The 22,079-nt window shown below is 40.1% G+C and overlaps 1 protein-coding gene across 4 annotated transcripts in view; it reads left to right on the forward strand.

Moving 5' to 3' along the window:
• Positions 1–2,438: 2,438 nt before the first annotated feature.
• The window catches only part of TEK (TEK receptor tyrosine kinase), a 108,182-nt gene continuing 88,541 nt past the window's right edge, over positions 2,439–22,079 (forward strand). For all 4 annotated transcript variants that reach the window (XM_023741850.1, XM_023741851.1, XM_023741852.1 and 1 more), the window contains exon 1: positions 2,439–2,668. In XM_023741850.1, the coding sequence (XP_023597618.1) occupies positions 2,617–2,668 (52 nt within the window). In that variant the 5' untranslated portion in view covers positions 2,439–2,616. The remainder of the gene's footprint in view (positions 2,669–22,079) is intronic.

Below are 22,079 nucleotides of genomic sequence, written 5' to 3' on the forward strand. Positions count from 1 at the left end.
TTCACTTTACACCTAGAATTTAGATCTCATGCTAAAGATCCAGACATCCCAAAGAAAAATTGCTCATCTCTTTGACTAGCTGTTTAATCATGGGTTCAGAGAACCGAGCAGCATTTATTAAACTGAATCCCTACTCCATATAACATTGGGAATGAGCAAATAGAGTAACCTTTCTGAATCCTGGAAGAAGAAATTAAACTATGTAGTTCTTTTGGATAATGGAGAAACAAATTAAATCAAACAACCTTTCTCAATTACAGAGAGAAGAATGAAGTGGAGTCACCCATTCTATATAATGGAGGGAAGAAGAACCTGAGTGACATTTATGGGTAAAGATAGATAGAATAGGGGTAAGTCATCTTTCTGGGTAATGGGAGAAAGGATGAAACTGAGCAGCTTTTCTAGATAACAATCCAGAAAAGGAAGCAAAGTAGCACCTTCAGTCCACAAGAACTAACCAACAGGAGGGGGTGTGAACAAGGACAACTTCCTTGTGTGGCCATCAAACACAAAAAAAGGAAGCTTGCACAGGTAATGAGAACCAGCCTGGGGAGGCTGGCACCCCAGAGTTTGTTTACTCCCAAGGCCTTCCATTGCTGCCCTGTATGGCTTGGGGCCAGTGGACATCACAAAACTTCAGCCACCGTGGTCTTAAAATAGGATCACATTTGTGATCCTCACAGGCTTTCACAATTGCAGATATACAAAGCCAGCATCTTCCTTGAACAGTCCAGATGAAACGACCTCGGAAATATGTAGCTCACAAAAAGCAACTTGGGGATATTGAGAGTAGGACAATTTATTTAGGCATTTAGACATGTGAGATGTTAGAACCACAAGGGAAACTAGTCACATCCGAATTAAATTCGTCATTTTACAGTTGAGGCCTAGAGATGAGAAATGACTTGTCCAAGACCTCCCAGACAGATAATAACAGAGACAGAATTAGAACCCAGAATCCGGACTCCCAGACCATTTTTTTCTATGCCAAAATTAATCTCATAAGAATAGAGATGGCTTCCTGGCTGAAGCTCTTGGAACCTAAATCGGAGAAGAAATGGAAAAATGGAAGGGAATTAACATACTAACATTTAATAAAAGTTATCTATGAACTAAGCACAGTGCCAGTTATTTTTATGTATTTTTTAACCTCATTTAATCCTCACAAAAGCTCCATAAAGGGAGGTATTATTTCCATTTTACAGCTTTTGAAACTGAGGCTCAAAGAGATTAAGTAACTTGTCTCAAGTCACACATACGGCTGAACAAGTATTTAAACCAGATCTACTTGAAGGCAGAGCCTGGGCTTTCTACCTCAGCAGACTGGAAACATCAACTGGTTCTCAAGATCACTGCCAATGTGGTAAAACCTGGGACAGAAATTAAGCAAGACCACGCAGCATCTACCCTTTCCTGTGAGGAGCAGGAAAAGGAGGAGCAAACAATTCCTTCCTCAGATATTAAGGCAGGATATCTAATAGTCTCTACCCTCTATTCTAAAGTCATAATTCATGTTGCAGAGAAATTATCATCAGGATAAGTTTTGGGTCTCTGATCTCATTTTAGGTATTGTTACTCCAGTTGACTGTTTTTGTTTTGGCCCATGTACTCTCCCTGCTCTTGTAAGTATTTTTAACCTGACCTAGTCTCTCACATTTTCCCTTAGATTATTTTTAAGATTTTCTATGTAATTTACTTCAGAAATACCTTTGGCCAAAAACCATGAAGCTCTTGTCATTACTGAAATCCTTCTACGCCAAATTTAAAAAAAAATTAGATGACATTCAGATGAATTTATTAATAAAAATTAAGGCTATAGCCAGTAGTGTGGATATCTTTGGGCTCTTGGCCAACGAATGAACCATCTGTGTGAAAGAAACAGGCTGACAATTTTGGACTCTATATGGCTACATTGAACATTGACCTCACCCGTGATTATCTAAATTAATTGCCTCTTGGGTTGCATTCTCTCATCATGGAAAACTTCTTTTCCCAATTCAAACCATGTGAGTTGAAATGAGAAAACAAAAGCCAAAACTGCTCCCCACACCCAAAGGCCCCTCTGTGAGGGTTCCCAAGTGGAGGCGGGAGAGCCATTAAAGGTCTGAGAAAGGCTCATCATCACCGCATACCATACATAGGTGGAGGGCTTGTTATTCTCAGTTTCCCACCTATGAGAGGATACTCCTATTGTTTCTGAAAGTGCTGACCAGGACCCACACTTCCAACAAAAATTCCTCTACCCCTACAGCAGCAGCAAAAGCAGCAGCAGAAAACAGCAGCAGAAGCAACGGCAACAGATAAGTGTTTTGATGTATTGCAAGATGGATAGGGCTTGCAGTGCCCCCAGCCCTGCTGATACCAAATGCCTTTAAGATACAGCCTTTCCCATCCTAATCTACAAAGGAAACAGGAAAAAGGAACTTAAAACTCCCTGCGCTCAGACAGAAATGAGACTGTTACAGCCAGCTTCTGTGCTGTTCCTTCTTGCCTCTAACTTGTAAACAAGACCTAGGGGTACGTGCGAATGGAAAGTCACAAACCTCTGGGTTTTTGAAAGGATCCTTGGTACCTCATGCATAGCTGCGGAAACTGGATGGAGAGATCTGGGGAAGCATGGACTCTTTAGCCGGCTTAGTTCTCTATGGAGTCAGCTTGCTTCTTTCTGGTAAGGAGTGACTTTATTTTTTTTGAAAACAGAGTTAGTGATTTCTGGGCTCTTACCAACTCTTAGTGCTGGTTAACAAGGGGTGGCTGTGGTATAGATACCATTTCTCTATGATTCTCTATTTCATATACGTAAGGATTGAAATGCAAGGTTCCCAGGGCATGAGCTGATTTTCCCTCTGGCTGACTGTCCCCTATATTGCCACAGACTAGGAAGACCAATTCAGTCAACTTATTTGAGGAGACTCGCTTACTATAGCATTATTTTCCTGCTCCTCACCCTGGAGGGTTTTCTTATTAAAAAAAAGAAGACGAAGAAGAAGAAGAAGAAGAAGCCTAGTTTTACCAGCTTCAAAGAAAATCTTCAGTAAATTTTTAAAAATAAAATTTATACAGAGAATTATAAGGGTCAAATTAAGGCAATGTACAGACTATCAAAGCTTTTCTCTAAAGATTTTATATATACGTGCTATTTTAATCAAAGCACACAAATTCTAGGCTTTTTATATTTTTTATAGATGGAGTCCAGTAGATGAGGGTTAAGTAATTTTTATTTTATTAAAAAAATTTTGATATATAGTAATTATAAAGTCTATCTATATTGGCCTAGTGAAGTGAATATTTAGCCAGTTGCAAAGATCTTTGGGCACGAGAGAGTTTTCAAAACTGTTGTGGAATTAAGGAATGGTTGGCCTGACTGTTTTTAGATTTATAGTGTATGTTGCTCAGATTATCTAAATATTGGCATACCTCCGTATTTCACTCACTTAATGTAACACAGACTGAAGTGCAAACCACAAATATGTTATAATCGCCATCAATCTGTCCCTTTGGGTTCAAAAACATTCTAACTATTGTAATGAAAATTGAATTGATATTAGAAATGAATTTTCACAGTTAGTTGGATTTAATGGTGCAGGCTATGTTACATTAATAGAATTTGATCCAAAGATACATAGGTGTATTCTATATTTTTTATATGTGTTTAGAATATTTTATTATTAAGTATTCACAAAATTAATCCACTCAGAGAACAGAGCTGCATGTAAAGTAATTTGCTTTACAGCTATTCAGTTTGCTCTCACAGACAAATTATATTGAAGATTTAATAACATCTTAAAAATATAAGAATGTATAAGAGAAATTCTGAAAATGAAAAGTGATCCTAGATGATTTCAATATTTATGTGGTAATTGTTCACATTAAAGTAGAAATAATGTTAATTCCTGCAATAATATATACTTTTAAACTAAATAATTATCATTATTCCTTTTTTGGGGTGCTTTGGTTCTGGTACCATATTTATCAGTGACATGAAGTCTGGAACTGATTCCACACCAGGGATTATAGTTATGCAAAGTCCAGGGGACCACAGTTGCTCTGAGATATGTTTTAGATTAAAGAATACACACACACGCACAAAACTATTTTAATTCACTTTTTTCGAAAGTAACTATGCTATATGGCACTTTGCAATAGAGTCACAAAATAAAACAAAAAGCTCTGTAGCCTAAATGGTTGCTTCAGTGTCTAGACCTCAGTTCCCTGAAAACACAGCACTGACTTCAGCAGGAAGATGCCCAAGGCAGGAGGGGAGGTGATGCTCTTGTTAGAAGGGAAGTGTGATACTAATAAGGTTAGTTTCTGGGATAGGCCTGTTGTGTTGAATCCTAACTTACACTCCCAGTCTAAGCCACCATGAACATGAATGTCCAAAGGTTGGTGATTACAACAAGAATCCAGCTTGATCATGTCTACAGCCAGAGGAGTCCATTCTTCAAGCCAAATTCCACTGGTAGACTACAGTAATGGAGCAAAGTACTAATGGCTTATGGATTTATTTCTCTATTCAAGTGGTTTGTTTCTCATCCCTTTTTTCTGAACCAACAGAACGGAAAAAAAAGAATGCCCCATTTGCCTCAATAAAGGTGGCTGTGGGTGGAAGAAATGCTGATTCATAAGAGGGTTGGAGGAGGTGTGTAGTTTTCAGAAGCCTTCCCCCAAACCCTCCTAGACTCTGGTACATTGCCTTCCCAATTGAGAATCACGGCCAATTTTAATTTACAAACAAGTTCTAATAGACGTACTAGCTTTTCCCTACTCTGTCATCCCCACCAAACCAGGCTGCTCTCTCTAAAGAATTGTATATACAGAAAAACAAATCAAACCATTCTTTCTGCTTTTCATTGTATATCCTATATGATCAACACTGATCCAGTGGGAAGTCTTTAATTGTATGTCTATATACCTCTTTGCTGTCTCATCTGACATTTAAAATGACAACCTAGATTCAGTAATAGTGGATATTTTGTCTGGGCTGGCAGAGAAAATGTAGCTATAAGTTCAGGAAAGCGGCCCCAGCCGGAATCTCCTCATTAGGGCTGGTCGTGGAAAGCTGGTATCAAGTCTGAGTAATAAAGGTTGGAGGTATGAAAGCTGGGATCAGAGGTACCCCCTGGAATTTTTCTCAGAGGGAGGAGTTTTGCTTTTTTCACAGATGCTCCCTTCTGAGGGTTGTCTTTGTTGGGAGGTCTCAACATTTCCCTTTCAGCCCTATCCTGGAAGAATGTTCTGGAAAAGTCTAGTTCTTCTAAGACATCCCTCTTAGAGGAAAGTACTCTTCCAAGTCCATCTCAGAGGACTATGTAGTGTCCTGTGGGGGATTCAGATGGGTAGATTCTGAATTCTTCCGACACTATCAATTTGTCTCCAAGGACTTTACCTTTCAAAAGGTAAGTGTGTGATCGTGTAACCTGCTTATTCCTTGTAGATGGCTCACTGGTTAGAGCAGGGAATTAAGTAAATTTCTGTAGGCTGGTGGGCCCAAACCAAGAGATATCATTTCAAAATAGATCAACGTCAAGTTGTATGTTTGGGCTCAAAAAAATAAATTATGTATGTTCAATGTAGAAGAGAGATTCTTGTGAATAACACCCAAGTTTTTGTGATATACAGAATTCATGGGAGTCAACACATGATGCTCTGCTTGATAAGCTGTAACAGGTTGCATTGGTAGAAATATAAAGTCCAAATCAGAAATGGTAACCACTTCACTTCACTCTAATGTTCAGAGTACATGAGAAGACTGAGAAATTTGATAGCAAACATAGTAGGTGAGCAGGAAGGTAAGTGCTTGAGAAATCATGTCATATGAGAATATTAAGCTAGGAGAAAAGAGATAACAAAGAAGTTTTTTAAGGGTACTTATGTACAAATCCTCACAACTGGACCAATAAGAAACATCATGATAAATGGAGAAAAGATTGAAGTTGTCAAGGATTTCATTTTACTTGGATCCACAATCAACATCCATGGAAGCAACAGTCGAGAAATCAAATGACGCATTGTATTGGGCAAATCTGCATAAGACCTCTTTAAAGTGTTAGAAAGCAAAGATGTCACCTTGAAGACTAAGGTGTGTCTGACCCAAGCCATGGTGTTTTCAGTTGCCTCATATGCATGCACAAGCTGGATAATGAATAAGGAAGATTAAAGAAGAATTGACGCCTTTGAATTACAATGTTGGTAAAGAATATTGACTATACCACGGACTGCCAAAAGAACGGCAAATCTGTCTTGGAAGAAATACAGCCAGAATCCTCCTTAGAAGCAAGGATGGCGAGATTATGTCTCACATACTTTGGGCATGTTGTCAGAAGGGGTCAGTCCCTGGAGAAGGACATCCGGCTTAGTAAAATAGAGGGTCAGCAAAAAAGAGGAAGATCCTCAAAGAGATGGATTGACACAGTGGCTGCAACAATGGGCTCAAGCATAACAATGATTGTGAGGATGGCGCAGAACCAGGCAGTGTTTCATTCTGTTGTATATAGGTTTGCTATGAGTCGGAACTGACTCGACAGTACCTAACAATAACAACGATGTAGAAGACAACGTACATTTGAGTTTTATTTTAACAGATTTGGACCTAGGGGTGGATGGAGTTACACAACAGACAGAGTTTGGCTTTATTGATGGAAAACCTTATAAAATTGGATTGTCATCCTCACGGGGGTGAGCTCCCACCCTGGGAAGTGTTCAGGTAGAGGCTGGGTGATTGTCTATTAGGAATTTAAGAAGAAGATGTAGAGTGTGAGGGTTACTACATTCTCTTTCACATCCTTTTCACCCCACTGTCTATGGCTCCTCACTGACCATGTAGCCAAACTGCGTATGTTTCTGGAATGTGGACCCAAATGTGGTCACTTTACAATGAATTTTAGCCTAATCAACATGCCTTATGAGAAAGAAGGTACATGCATGTTTGCGATGATGACTCTTTTGAAGCCACTACTTCATAGGACTGAGCTAACCAAGAATGCAGGAGAAGCACTTAAACCCATAGAGTATGAAGTCACAGATATGGGCTTAAGCCCCAATTGGATGACCATGGGCAAGTTATTTGATTTCCTTAAACCACAGCTTCCTCATCTTTTATAGATAAAAATACCTATTTGCAGAGTTTTTAATGAGCATCAAATGGGATAATGCATGTAAAGTGCTTAGCCAGTAAGAACGCCCCTAATAAGTGAAACGTAATCAAAAGAAAAATGTTATGAAGCCCATGGTACTAGTTCAAGACTCTTCTAACTTTTCCCAGGATGTAGGGGACCACTTACTATTCATAGCAGTTCCCCTCTATAAGACCTCAACATAATCCCAATCCTCAAAATCTGCACTAGCCACTCCCTGCTTGACAAGCTAGAATATTTGGCCTACTATCCAATGCCTTCTTCACCGATCAATTAATTCCTGCTCATGGGCCTTCTACTTCAGCCAGGCCCATCTCCACAATCTACTCATTCTTTCCTATTGTTTCTGTTCATTCTGTTCCATCCATTTAGAAATGACATTCTCTATCATTCCAAATCCCACTCTGCAAACACAATTTAACCCACTCGCCCGGGTCAGCTCTTCCTAATGATGTTCTTCTCCTACTCTGAGTGCTCTCATACAGACTGCATCCATGAGCTTTGGGCACGTAGATTAGCCTCTAAACTCTTTGATAACAGATTTTATTTCTCTTCTATTCTCCATATACTTGTACTTCATGTTCCATACCCTTAACGAGATATATTGACACAATAGCCTAAACAGTGGGTTCAAACACACCAATGATCATGAAGATGACGCAGGACTGGGCAACATTTTGTTCTGTCATACATAAGGGCGCCATGAGTTGGAGCTGACTCAATGGCAGCTAACAATAACAACATCTTTATTTAATAGAGTTTAATGTATCATACTAAGCAGACACTGTTGGTATAATAATAATATTATTATTTCAACTACTATTGAAATAATAATAACAACAGCAAAAGATCAAGTTCATATACATTGCAAGTAGTATTTATTCATGTAAGAGGTCAGCTTATGTTAAATATTTGTTGTAAATGGGGTCAAAATAAAATATTTCTTCCCTTAGATATGAAAATAAACTATAAACCAATGATAAAAGATACAATCATGAAAGTAGGTTTAACCAGGCCTTTACTTAATGTTAGGTACGTAAGATAGTTAAATATTATCTGTAACATATGTGTACCTTTAATTAAACAGACATTTATTGAGTTATTGCATGCCTATCATTCCGTCATTCACTTATTCATTTACTCATCTAGCCTTTCAGTAAGTGAAGACTCACTGAGGGCTTACTTTGTGTCAAGTAATATACTGGATATAAGGAGTACAAGAAAAGATGAGTCATTTTTTCTCCTTGGTGCACACATTTTAGAGGGAAGACAAATATAGGCAGAAGAATTGTGAGATGTGATAAATGATATAATAGCGGTATGTGCAAAATCTGAGTGTTTCAGGGCTATAAAATTTTTATCGTCTCCAATGATACAAAATGAAACTGAAAAATCTAAACTATACATAAATATTTATTTAAATATCTAACAGCATATGTCAACTTCATTAATTGCTAAATTTAATATAAATAAAAGTTAATATTGGAAAGCAATCTGTATACTGGATTTTTCTCACTTTGCAAGAACTCATAAATAGTCATGAATATTGTTAAAAAATCATGATCAATTGTAGTTATGAGCTACTCATAGCCAAATGATTTCAAAACCAAATAAATGAAAAGGGGAGAAAGACCTTCCCATTAGAGGGAGCAATCCATAGGAAGGGGAATGTGAAATAGTAGGGAAAGCTTGAGGAAGCTGAGGAAGTTCAGTAAGGCTGGAACCTAGGATGGAGCCTGGAGAATTAAGGTTGTGGTCAGATCTGTAAGAGCCTTGTACACCATTTTAAGTAGTTTGTACCTCATTCTGTACATGTTGACAAATTTAGTAGGGTGTGGTGCAAATGGTTAACATGCTCAGCTGCTAACCAAAAGGTTGGCAGTTTCAGTCCACCCAAAGATGCCTTGGAAGAAAGGCCTGGCAATCTACTGTAAAATCAGCCATTGAAAACCCTGAGGAGCACAGTTCTAGTTTGAAACACAAGGGGTCGTCATGTGTCAGATTCAATTTCATGGCAACAGGCTTTTTTTTTTTTTTTTTTTAATGTTCCCTCATACATGATTTGTATTTTGGAAAATTCATTCTGATAATAGTGTGGAGGATGCATTAATGTGGCAGAGACCAGTTTGGCTTTCCAACATTCCAGGCAAGAAGATAATGGGGATGATGAGGTGTCTTGAGAGAAGTTTAGGAGGTAAAACCACAGGAGTTGGTGATTGATTGCATATGGAAGATTAAGAGAGAGGAAGGGGGATAACAATTGTTCCAGGGTTCTGGTTTAGGTAATGGTGGTGCCATTCAGTGTGCTCGGAAACATTGCAGAAAGAACTGGTTGGGGGTTGACTGGGATGGAGCAAATAGTCTGTACATGTTGAATTTGAGGTTGCATGAAAAAGGAGGCAGTAAATAAAAGTTGGCTCTCTGAGTTAAAGCTCAAGTGAAGGGAGTTGGGTAAGGGATTGAGACATAAAATTATTTGATTTATGCTAAGTGAGGCCATGGGCATGGATGTGACCCTTAGAGAAAGGGTGCAGAGGCTGGGATGAGACAGACTCCTGGGTACATGAAGATTTAAAAGAAGGGAAGAGAAAGAGGAGATAGTCAAAGATTCTATGAAGAATCAGCAGTGGTAAGAGAAGCAAAACCAATCAGATTCCTTTCTGGAGATTTTAGATAATTGGTGTTGTGGCAGCTGAGAAAGGTGAGAGTTTTGGGGAGAGGACAGTAAGATGGAGGCAGCGGCGTGCTAGCCTCTGTGCCTGGCATGGGGCCCTGCCCTGCAGGTATGTTGTCTTCCAGAGAGCCAGCTGCACTGGTAGCATTGCAGACCCCGAGCTGGAAGGGGTGTAAGAGGATCAGCTGGCATCACTCCCAGCCTGCAGAAAACAGAATATCTAAAGTTGCCTCCCTTATTTCTGGAATTTTAAACTGATAACCCCATTCCCACCAGTTTGGCCAGACTTTATTCCTTAAATCACACGTGCAAAATATTTTTTAGGTTGAGCCATGCCTGCTTCCCTCTAACCCTACCTCCATTGCATCCTTTTGTTCTTTCAGGAATCTGACCATCTTTCTCCCAATGTTCTTTCCCATAGGCTACAGGCACAGGTGTGGAGACGTGGATCTGCCAGATGGGCAGGTGTTGCAACACATCTGCTGATTAGAGGGAGTGCATTCCCCCTGCCTGGTGGTTCCATGTCTAACATTGTGGGAGTGCGACAAAGAAGGGGAGAAAACGTAAAGACAAAGCAAAGGAGACAGTCAGGCAGTAGATGGAAGGGCATCGTGTGCGACTTCTGTTTGCTCTCTGCTTGTCACAGCCCCTTGCCCAGGGCTGGAGCAGTGAGGTGTGTGGTGGTCACACCCATCTCAGTAGATCTGTCAGCTTTCCCGCTTTTGTTAGAGGGTGATATCATGCTTCCTGGGGGGAGCGCTGGAAGACAATGCTCAGCCACTTTCCTCCAGATACAATAGGCGGAGTCAGGAAGGCAGTATTGACATTGCTGGGGCTGGGGAGGCACTCACTTCTCTGCAGCCCTCAGATGGTGAACCAGCTTAACCTTGGCACACAGGGCCTGGGTTGTGCAAGGCGTCTGGCTGCAGAGCCAAAGGGGACTCCACCCTGGGGACAGAAGTGCTTTAGACATCTGGGAATCTGGGATGGGCTTCAAATTCCAATCTCTGTGTCAAAACATCCATAAAAACAATAATAGTACCAGTAGTAACAAAAAATGACGGCCATAGATTGAATGCCTCTATGTGCTAAGTGCCTAATGTGATTTTTAATATCTCACAGCAAACTTGCACAATAACCTATTGCCATCAAGGCATATTATTCATCTTTTTTTTAATAGAGCCTCAAAACTGAGGCTCAACAAGGTTACGTGACTTGCCCAAGGTCACAAATGTAATAGACATCCATTGTTTCAGACTGCCTAGCATCCCCACTTTTCAAGAGTTACCACACTTTCCCTTCATGTGATTCTGATGGGACTGCCAATCACTGGGCCCTCCCTCCAAACGTTGGGTGTTGGGGGATGATCTCAGAGTGTTCTGTCCATTCAACAGCAGCAGCTGGTTCAAACAGAGGGCACATAAGCCAACAGGGCCAGTTAGACTTTTTCTCTGGGAAATGATGAGAAGTTTGAGAGAAAGATGCTCTCTTTCTTCATTGAGGATGCTAAGCCTGGAGCTGCCAGCTCCCCTGGCCACTTAAAGGAAGCTGGTCTTTGATAAGAGAGAATGAGGCCATTAACACAAAGGGAACAGCCAAGACCGACACTCCGATATTATTTGAGCCCTGAATGCAGTGGTGCTAGATCTCAGACCCATCCTGCCCGTCACAGTTATGTGAGCTTGTCCTTTTTGTTTGCTTGAGCAATTCTGAGTTGGTTTCTGTCTCTTGAAAGTGAATGAGTACTGACTGAGCTCACTGTCTTAGTAGGAATTGATGGAGACAAGCATTACACTAAAGATAACCCCAACCCAAACCCTGGGTTCTTTCAGACATTTCGCTGTGCTGTCATCTAACCAACATTTCTTGGAAAATGATCCCAGGAAGCAAGAGTGAGGGACCCAGGGAATGCAACAGTACAAGGATGTGTTATCAAGTTGGTCACCATCACGGATGCCTGGTGCTCCAGACCTTCTGATGAGTCTTATGAAATGAGAACCAGAATTATCCACCAGGATAAAAAGGAGGGGAGGGGGTCATTTATCCATCACTATCCTCCTCCTTTGGTCAATGGTTGTGTTGATGTGAGAACCTAGTGGACCTAGTGCAGACATCCCAGGCAGTGATGCCAGAGAAAGTACCAGGGGAGGAAGTGAGAGATGCTCACATGGACTCTGATGAGGTACTGTGAGACTGCCCTTGTGCCAAATTCGTGGAGGCCTGCTCAGAAGTGGCCTCCGCAGGAGCAGCTGTAGCAGGGACAGGGGTTGAGAAGATTTTGTATGAAGAGGTGTAGGATATAGGCACTCTTAAGCTTGCCTCTGTCATAGTACTTAGGACATTACATTGCAGTTTACAACTTATTCCTTTGTTTTGCTCACAAGGCTATGAGCTGTGTTTGGCATTTCAATATTATCAGCACCAGACATACATAATACACTGGCTGGCAGAGAAGTGCTTTAATAACTGGTTTTGCATTGGATTACATGTAACCCAGTGCTTCCCGAAGTGTGGTAAATATACTACTGGTGGCCCTCAGAACGATTTTATGTGGTGCTTGGAAGAATATTTATAATTTTAATATTTATATATATGTGTGTGTGTACAGATATGGGTGTATATGTGTGTATGTATCATATGAACCTTATGATTTCATGAATATTCTTGCTTAAGATTAGGCTAAGGAGAAAAAGAGTGAGTTAAAGAAAATGGTCAGTAGAATAATCATACAGGTAGCTTGTGGATTCAGCAAGAATCATGAAAGTGATGCGTGAATGTATGCAGCTTGGGAGACACTGCTGTGACCAGATGAGTTAGCCGCTATAAACCTGTCCTTGATCCTTTTTAGAACTGTGTGTGTGTATGTGTGTGTGTCTCCAAGTAAGTAATAGAAAAGTAATTTGGACATGTAATTAACACTATTCTAGTGACATGAACAAAGTGAAACAGATTATCATGGCGATCAACCTGTCTCAAAGGACTATTTTGGACTCTAATTTTGCTTCTCTCAGGAAAGTGGACATTTGTTCCTAAAATTACAGACAAGACCTCGTTTGCCCCTTGTGCATGCTGGGCGTCCCTCAAAAAAGGGACAGCAGTCAGCCAGCAAGCCAGCACACAATGTCCACCAGTGGGGGAATGGGTAGGACAGTTATATTCATTCACTCACGCTAACGTTTACCGAGCCCTTCTTAGGGACTGGGAATCTGCTAGGCATTGGATTTAAGATGTTTGAGAGAGCGATCTACCTTTAAGCAGCTTGCAGGCTGGTGTGCTGAGAAGCCCTACGCTAGTAGCAGCAGGCAACATACGTTGGAAGCACAGAAGCTGGAGTGAGTAATCCTGGCAGAGAACAGGGGTTACACCAAGAGGGTGACATTTGAGAAGGATCAGTAGGATTTCACAGTGTGGAAAATCAGGAGTGAACGTGAAGAACAGAGCTGTTGTTGTTGTTATTAGGTTCCGTTGAGTTGGCTCCGACTCACGGTGACCCCCTGTGTGCAGAGTAGAACTGCTCCAAGGCTGTGATCTTTCAAAAGCAGATCGCTAGGCCTGTCTTCTGAGGTGCCTCTGGGTGGGTTTGAACCACTAACTTTTTGGTTAGTAGTCAAATGCTTAACTGTTTGTACCACCCAGGGATTCTAGGCAAAGGGAAAAGCATGAAAAATGTGGAATCAAAAGTGTAAGAAGCATTGGTGCTGTGGTTCTGTGTGGCTATGCTATAGGGTACATTGAAGGAGTTGGTGGGGGTAAGTGGGTTGGGAAGAGGATAATTTGGTTTGGGATTGGCTAAGTGGGCAAGGATAGAGACACTGATGGGAGTTGTTAGAATGTAAGTTGAAGCTGTGTGAGTGAGTTAGAAGGGAGTCTCAACCACATCAGTCACTGCAGAGACAGGAGCAGAATAGGGAGAGAGGGTACAGAGTTTAGCAACTAGAGACTTACAAAAACATCTTCAGTGGGAGGACATACTTGGGTTCAGGAGTAAGAAGAGGGAAGTGAGGCAGTCGAGTGGATAAGCACAGACTCCCTTCTGAGGGGCATCCTGCATCCTGGCAGGTGCCTGTTTCCATCTGCCTTTCTGTGAGCTTAATCATGGGGGTGATCTAGTGGGAGAAGAGTGAGGTCTTTCTCTCTTCCATCACTGGCCCACCGTGCTAGGGGCATATGCAGGGATTTGAAGGAAGTAGGGAAAGTCTTCACCACAGATATCCTTGCCTTCTCCTGGATGTAGTCCCCCAAACTACCTGAATTAAGGAATGATTTTAGCTTCATAAATACTGCAGTGGAGGTAGAGGTTTTCTTGGAGGGGTCACACACTAAGTCTTACCTAGAATAGCAGAATGTTAGAACTTTTAAGGACTTAAAATTTATCTAGCCCAGTGTTTCTGAAGCATCTTCACAGACTCCTAATTCCAGGGGAATATTAGAATTCTTTTTAAAACTGTATGCCATGTGGAGGTAATGTTCTTTACCTTAAGAAATGCTGATGTCAGTGCTAAAACCGAGGCCCAGAGAGTTCAGCACTTTGCTCAGGTTCATTCAGCTCATTATTGGCTGAGTTTCTCCAGTTTAATAGAGAATGTGGAAGGCAATGTGAATTAGAACTTAATTTATGTGCTCTGCAATCAGGCTTACGTTCCAGCTTTACCATTGTATTGGTTAGTGATTGCTGTGTAACAAATCACCCTAAAAACTTAATAGCTAAACCAATGATCATTTGTCATTGTTCACATGTCTTTGGGTCATCTGAGGTGCGGCTGATCCATACTTGGCACAGCCAGCTTAGGTTGCAGCAGGTGGGTCAGCTCTGCTTCTTGATGCAGGTATATGGGTTTTCTAGGATGACTCTGCCCCACATATATCCTCTTTGGGCCAGCGGATTATTCAGGGCATGTTGTTCTCATGGTGATGGTAGGAGCACAAGAGGGCTAAGAAGAAACAAGTAAACAAGTGATGCTTCTTAAGCCCTAGGCTAAGAACTAGTATGCTGTCACTCTTGCTCACATGCCATTGGCCAGAGTCATATGGCCAAGCCCAAAGTTAAGGGCTTTGCCCACAGTGAGGCTAGAATAAGTGTGGGGATGCAAGGAGGGGTGAAGACTTGGGGACAACGATCCAATCTGCCACAACCACTACTAGCTTTGTGCTATGCTGCAAGTTACTTGGCTTCAATTTCCTCATCTGTAAAACAGGCATTGTAATAATACCTACCTCATGGTTTTGTTGAGGGGATTGAATGAGTTAATTCATGTAAACCATTTAGAACAATGCTTAAGGTTAGAAAGCACTAAATAAATGTCAGACAGTGTTGTTACTATTCTTATTCATCTAACCATCACCATCCATGCATAATGGGGGAGTATTTGGGGTCTTAGCTACCAGAGTGACTAGGGGAGGGTTAAGGTTGACTTCACAAATTGGCCTAACATCAGCCCCATTCTCCACCAGTAGAAGGGCTAGAAGGAGTGACCTTTTGAAGAACCCCAAATCACTCATGTATAAATTCCTTTGTTTCTCTTACAAGTGTTTAATGGGCACAGATTCAGGGCCCCCAGAGCATGGGCTTGCTTTGTGCTTCCTGACCCTCCCAGCCCCCTCCATCCCCACACCCAGAGTCAGCACTACTTCTCACACAAGCCGTCTGCCAGGAGATGTGGAACTGGAGCCAGAAACACACAACAGCTGCAGAAGCTCAGCCATATTCGGAGGCCTGTGCTAATCTCCTAATAGGCCTGGACATAGCCCCGACCACTGAGTAACTCTAGAGTGCATAAACCATCAGCAAAGTGTGATTCCAACATGAGTAATGCATGAGTTCTGCCAGCTGCCTCTGGAATCAAACAAAAGTCAGTGTTGTTGCCAGCCAGGAGGAGAAATTACTTTGAATTGCATCACTAACTTCCCATTAAGGCTGGGGAGAGTCACTGATTCAGGATGACTTCTGTTTCAAAAAAAACCCAAACCCTTTGCTGTCTAATTGATTCCGATTCATTGCGACTCTATAGGACAGAGTAGAACTGCCCCATAGGATTTCCAAGGCTGTCGTCTTTATGGAAGCAGACTGCCACATCTTTCTCCCACGGAGTGGCTGGCTGGTGGGTTCGAACCACCAACTTTCCAGTTAGCAGCCAAGCACTTAACCACTATGGCACCAGGGCTCCTTAGGGCTCCTATTCCAACCAAAAAAAAAAGCCAAACCCATTGCCATCGAGTCGATTCCGACTCATAGCAACCCTATTAGTGGCCACCATTTCCTCTACTAGAAATCACTTCTGATGTACCTCATGGCTGATAACCCCTACTGAGCCCACCTTTTCACCTTGTGACGAGATGGTAAAGAGCACAGGCTCTTGGGGCAGATAAATCTGGACTAGAGCCTCGTTCAATAATGTAATGATTGTGTGACTTTGGAGAGGTCATTTCAACTTTCTGTAAAGTGGGGACAATAATGTCACCCATACTAAAGAGTTGTGTGGATTACATGATATGAAGCAAGTCAAATGCTCAGCAAAGTACAGGTATATAAAAATAAATACAGGTAGTCCTGACTTACGATGGGGTTCCCTTCTCAAGACTCTGTTGTAAGTCAGTTCTGATGTAAGCTGAATATTTCATTTTTTAAAAAAAATTTTCATTATTATTGCCTTTTATTATCAGTATCTTTATAAATCTGATCTTTGTTTTTAGGAGTTGGAAAGATTACATATAAACTTACAGTGATATATATTTTTAAATTTGATTGTGCTTTAGGGGAAAGTTCACAGCACAAATTAGTTTCACATTCAAAAATTTTTACACAAATTGTTTTGTGATGTTGGTTGCAACCCCACAATTTGTCAGTGCTCTCCCCCTTTGCATTTACACCCCAGGTTCCCCGTGTCCATTCATCCAGTTTTCCTGTCCCTTCTTGCCTTCTTGTCTTTCTTCTTGTCTTTGCTTTTGGGCAGGTGTTGCCTGTTTGGTCTCATACACTTGATTGATCTAAGAAGCACGTTTCTCCCATGTGTTATTGTTTGTTTTATAGGCCTGTCTAATCTTTGGCTGAAAGATGGACATCAGGAGTGGCTTCAGTTCTGAGCTAGCAGGATGTCTGAGGGCCATAGTCTCGGGAATTCATCCAGTCTCTGTCAGACCAGTAAGTCTGGTCTTCTTTTGGGAATTTGAATTTTGCTCTACATTTTTCTTCTGATCTGTCTGGGACCCTCTATTGTGATACCTGTTAGAGCTATCGGTGGTGGTAGCCAGGCATCATCTAGTTCTTCTGGGCTCAGGCTGGTGGAGTCTGTGGTTCATGTGGTCCATTAGTCCTTTGGACAAATATTTCTCTTGTGTGTTTGGTTTTCTTCATTCTCCTTTGCTCCAGACGGGATGGGACCAATAGATATATCTTAGATGGCCACTCGCAAGCTTGTGAAACCCCAAAAGATACCAAAGTAAGATGTAGAACATTTTCTTTATGAGTTATGTTATGCCAACTGACCTAGATGTCCCCCAAGATCATGGTTCCCAGCCCTCAGCCCCAGTAACTCAGTCCCTCAAACCATTTGGATGTGTCTGTGAAACTTCTATGACTTTGCCTTGGTTAAGTTGTGCTGACTTTCCCTATATTGTGTGTTGTCTCTCCCTTCACCAAAGTTAAGACTTGTCTACTGTCTAGTTAGTGATTTCCCCTCCCCGCCCCTTCCTTCCCTTGAAACCATTAAAGATTGTTTTTTTCTGTGTTAAACTTTTTCTTGGGTTTTTATAATAGTAGCCTCATACTGTATTTGTCCTTTTGTGATTGACTTATTTCACTCAGCATAATGCCTCCAGATTCATCCATGTTGTGAGAAGTTTCACGGATTCATCATTATTCTTTATCATTGCGTAGCATTCCTTTGTGTGTATGTACCATAATTTGTTTATCCATTCATTTGTTGATGGGCACTTAGGTTGTTTCCATTTTTTGCTATAGTGAATAATGCTGCAATGAATATGGATGTGCATGTCTATTCGTGTGACGGCTCTTATTTCTCCAGAATATATTTCTAGGAGTCGGATTGCTGGATAGTACGGTATTTCTATTTCTAGCTTTTTAATGAGGCTCCATATCATTTTCCATAGTGGTTGTACCATTTTACGTTCCCACCAGCGTGCATAAGAGTTCCAATCTCCCCACAACCTCTCCAACATTTGTTATTTTCTGTTTTTTTTTTTTTTTTTTTTTATTAGTGCCAGTAATGTCAAGGTGAGATAGTATCTCATGGTAGTTTTGATTTGCATTTCTTTAATGGCTAATGATTACAGATATATTTTAATATTTATGTAGTACATATTACTAAGGATAAGATGTACAAAAAAAACCAGATAGTCTTAAGTGTGGTTCATCATAACTCAAATAAATTGGAGACTACCTGTATTAGCTATCATTATGTTCAACATCCCTGGGTAGTGCAAAAGGTTAACTCACTTGGCCACTAACCGAAAAGTTGGAAGTCTGAGTCCACCAAGAGGCACCTCAGAAGAAAGTCCTGGTGATATACTTCTGAAAAATCAGCCATTCAAAACCCTATGCAGCACAGTTCTACTCTGACACACATAGGATGGCCATGAGTTGGAATAAACTTGAGGGCAACTGATTAACTGGTATCATCATTATAGTTAATAAGTATTAGCTAGCATTATAACTTCTTATGTCTCTCTGTGCCATTAAGGTCATTGTTCCTAACAGCATTCCATCTCCAAGGATCTTTAAAAAATCTATTCTATTTTATTTCATCCCACGCCATCTCATCCCATCCCAACCCACCCTTTCCATCCCAACCCAGTCCTTCCCATCCTATCTCATCCTATTCCATCTGACACATTTCATCCCTTCCCAACTCATTCTATTCTTTAAATATTTTTTGAGAGTACACTCTGTGCCCAGCACTCAGTCAGATATTTAACAGATACAAAGATGAGTAGAACACAGACCCTGCTGTTAAAAAGGATGCCATTAGAAGAGCTGAGGGTAGACATATCTACAAATGACATAAAGAACCCAGACTGGACCAAAGTTTCCATAGAAGTACAGGGCAAGCACAGTACAATGCTGCATCTGAGATCGATAAAGTGATTCAGTCTGAGAGAAATTGGGCTTCACTGACTGACATCAGACTTTCAAACACAGTGAAAGAGCATAAGGGCATTTCTAAGAGGAGACAGTACAGAAAGATGCATGGAGGAATGAAGGTATGCTGCTAGATTGGCATTGTATTGGGGCTGAGTCGGTGGAGGGATTTCTGTATCAAGAACTGTAAATGTAACTCAGATTTGACTGGATTACCATAAACAGGTCTCTCTACCCACTTGTGTTTAGAAGCAAGACCCAGCACTTTCAGATACCAAACAAATGTAAAACAGATCTAACTCCATAGTGTTTAATGAGTGACATAGAGTTTTTAGTGGGTCAAGGGAAAAGATGATTTGTGTTTTACATTACACTGTACCGCAAAACAATAAAATTCACCAGTAAACTTTCTCTGTTCCTAAGATGAAGTTCCTCTCCAGCCTCCTCATTTCTCTTTTCCTTCCCTTGTGTCTATACTATTCCAGGCAACTCCACTTTGCACCTCAGCATGCGCATACCATTATGAAAAAAAAGAACAGGTAGTTGTCCCACCCATCTCCCCCCTCCCTAGCCCCCAGGAAACTCAGCAGGAGCCCTGTGCTGTCACTTAAGCTTGGCTCTTGGAGTTCTTATCCCATTTTCCATCCCCCACTTCAAGGGTCTTATCCAAGTATTCACCCAGTAAAATATTTTCTCCATGTGTTGACAGAAGCAATAAAGATGTACAAGGTTCCAGAAGAAATGCTCCCCCCATCACTGCCTCTGCCAGTTATTCCAGACAGATCAAGGATTTTCTCATGTTGGAAACATGATCCATGGTTTCTGCAGTTTCTAAAGAACCTAGCCCAGCTTGAGCTATACTAGACATTCAGTATGAATAGCTTTCTACCAAACTGGTGATTTTGGGAAAAATAGGCATCTTACATATTTTACAGCAAGATTTTGTAATTTTTATCACTTAACTTTGCAACATTTCCTCCTAGTAATCGTCATCAAAATCCCAAAGATATTGTTTTTGAAGTATAACAAAATACCTATAAATTTTATCTTGAAGAATAAGCAGCAAAAATAGCTGAGAAATTTCTGAAAGAGAAGAAAAATGTCTTGGGAATAATTCTACCAGATCTTAAGGCAGAGTACAATTCTGTACTAACAATGGAGTTCAGTCCCAAGAGTAATGACACATAGATCAACGTAGGTGTAAGGTCAGAGCTAGACCCAAATGCATATAATATTTTAATATCTTATAAAAGATACAGCTTAGTTGGAAAAGGATAATAGTTCCAAGAAAATTAGTTTTCTGTTTGGAAAAAGAATTGTTTAGAAATCCCATCTTTTACCACCCACAAAAAAATTCCCAAATGAATTAACAACATAAATGTAAAAAAAATCAAGCCATCAAAGGAAGAACATGGAAGTGAATATTTATTGAATCTTCATAGGGAGAGGACTTTGTAAGTTTAAAACCAATGGAAGAAACCACAAAAATAAAAATCCATACAATTGACTATGTAAATATTTAAACCTGTAAACTCAACAATAAGCAAAATTAAAAGGCCAAGAACAAAATGAGAAAAATGCTTGCAGCAAATATATATGTAAACGATTAAAATACTTATGTAAAAAGAGCTCATTGAAATTGATAGAAAAAATCAAAACACCGATAGAAAGACAGGAACAAATAATTCACAAAAGGAGGAAAACAAATGGCTAATAAGCATATAAAAGTCCACCTTTCAAAATAAATTAATATCAAATTAAAGCAAGATACTATTTTTCCATATCAAACTAGCAATTAAAAATCATACTCAATATGATCCCATTGCTGTCAAGCTGATTCCGATTCATAGCGACCCTCTAGGACAGAGTATATTCAGTAATGCATGGCCTGGCTGGTGAAATGGTCACTCTCAAACGCTATTCTTTTAGAAAGAAATTTGGCAATGTAGAGCAAGAAGAGCCTTTAAAATGTTATAAGATTAAGTAAAAATTCAGGATATGAAATTGTATTTGATTCAACCTAAAAAAAACTGTATGTATGTTGGTTTTTACAATTTCTCTCTACATATATAACCTAGGAAAAAAATGAAGGATATATATCAAAATGTTAACAAGACTAAAATTGTTCCTTTTTAACCATTTCTTCTCACTGTGTTTGGGTTGACCTAATCTAGTTTTAAAAAAGATTTCTTAGTAAGGATCTGTTTTAAAAAATGATTTATATTCTGGATGCTTCAAAAGGAGCATTAAACGTATTGTCTTTGTGGTTTCAGAGATTCTCTTGGGTGATTATTTTTATTCTTAAATTGTTATCACTTAGAATGAAAACCAAAAGTAAAAGAGCTCACACTTACTGGAATTGCTGTTTATTTTCAGTATATAAAATATCTATAACTATCATGATATTCATTAATACAGTGTTGTTACACAGAAGACAAAAAAAGAGATTCCAGAGACAATCTCTTCCCAGGAAATTTTTATTGGGACATTCAGATAGTCTATTTAAATAAGACAAGCAGAGATAGTGAGAAATATTTTTCTCACAGTATTCAGCTGATTTAAAAATTTTGAGAATGAAAACTACTATACAAATGGGAACTCTGGTAGTTACTTGAACTATGGCATTTGTGTGCTGTACCTCCCTTAAAAGGTATATTTTTTCTGATTATAAAAAAAATTTATGTTCATGTAGAAAAATTTAGATATACAGAGAAACATTTTTAAAAATCAGCAATGAGAGTTAACTAGATGTGCTTCTTAGTGAGAGAGAGACTGTTTTTAAGATCTGTTAGTTATTATCTTTAAAGATAAACCCACTTGTACATCCTCCCTTACATGATGGGAATGGAGAGAGAGAAAAATAAAGGTCTCAAACACAGGATCATTGAACATAAACCAGGAAGGGACCCCATGAAGGGAAGTCACAATGCTAATTTAGGTTCTGAGATGCAACCATTTTATAATCAAGTGGTACCTGAAACAAATAGTTTCCTCATTTATCCCTGGACTTCCTCTTATCACTTAGACTTAACTCAGGGATAGAATGAGGAATGGGTCTTAACTCAGGGTTAGAATGCGGAATGTGTCTTAACTCAGGGATAGACTGAGGAATGGGACTTAACTCAGGGATAGACTGAGGAATGGGACTTAACTCAGGGATAGACTGAGGAATGGG

The sequence above is a fragment of the Trichechus manatus genome, unplaced genomic scaffold (assembly GCF_000243295.1).
Source record: "Trichechus manatus latirostris isolate Lorelei unplaced genomic scaffold, TriManLat1.0 scaffold00192, whole genome shotgun sequence".
In the NCBI taxonomy this organism is placed as follows: domain Eukaryota; kingdom Metazoa; phylum Chordata; class Mammalia; order Sirenia; family Trichechidae; genus Trichechus; species Trichechus manatus.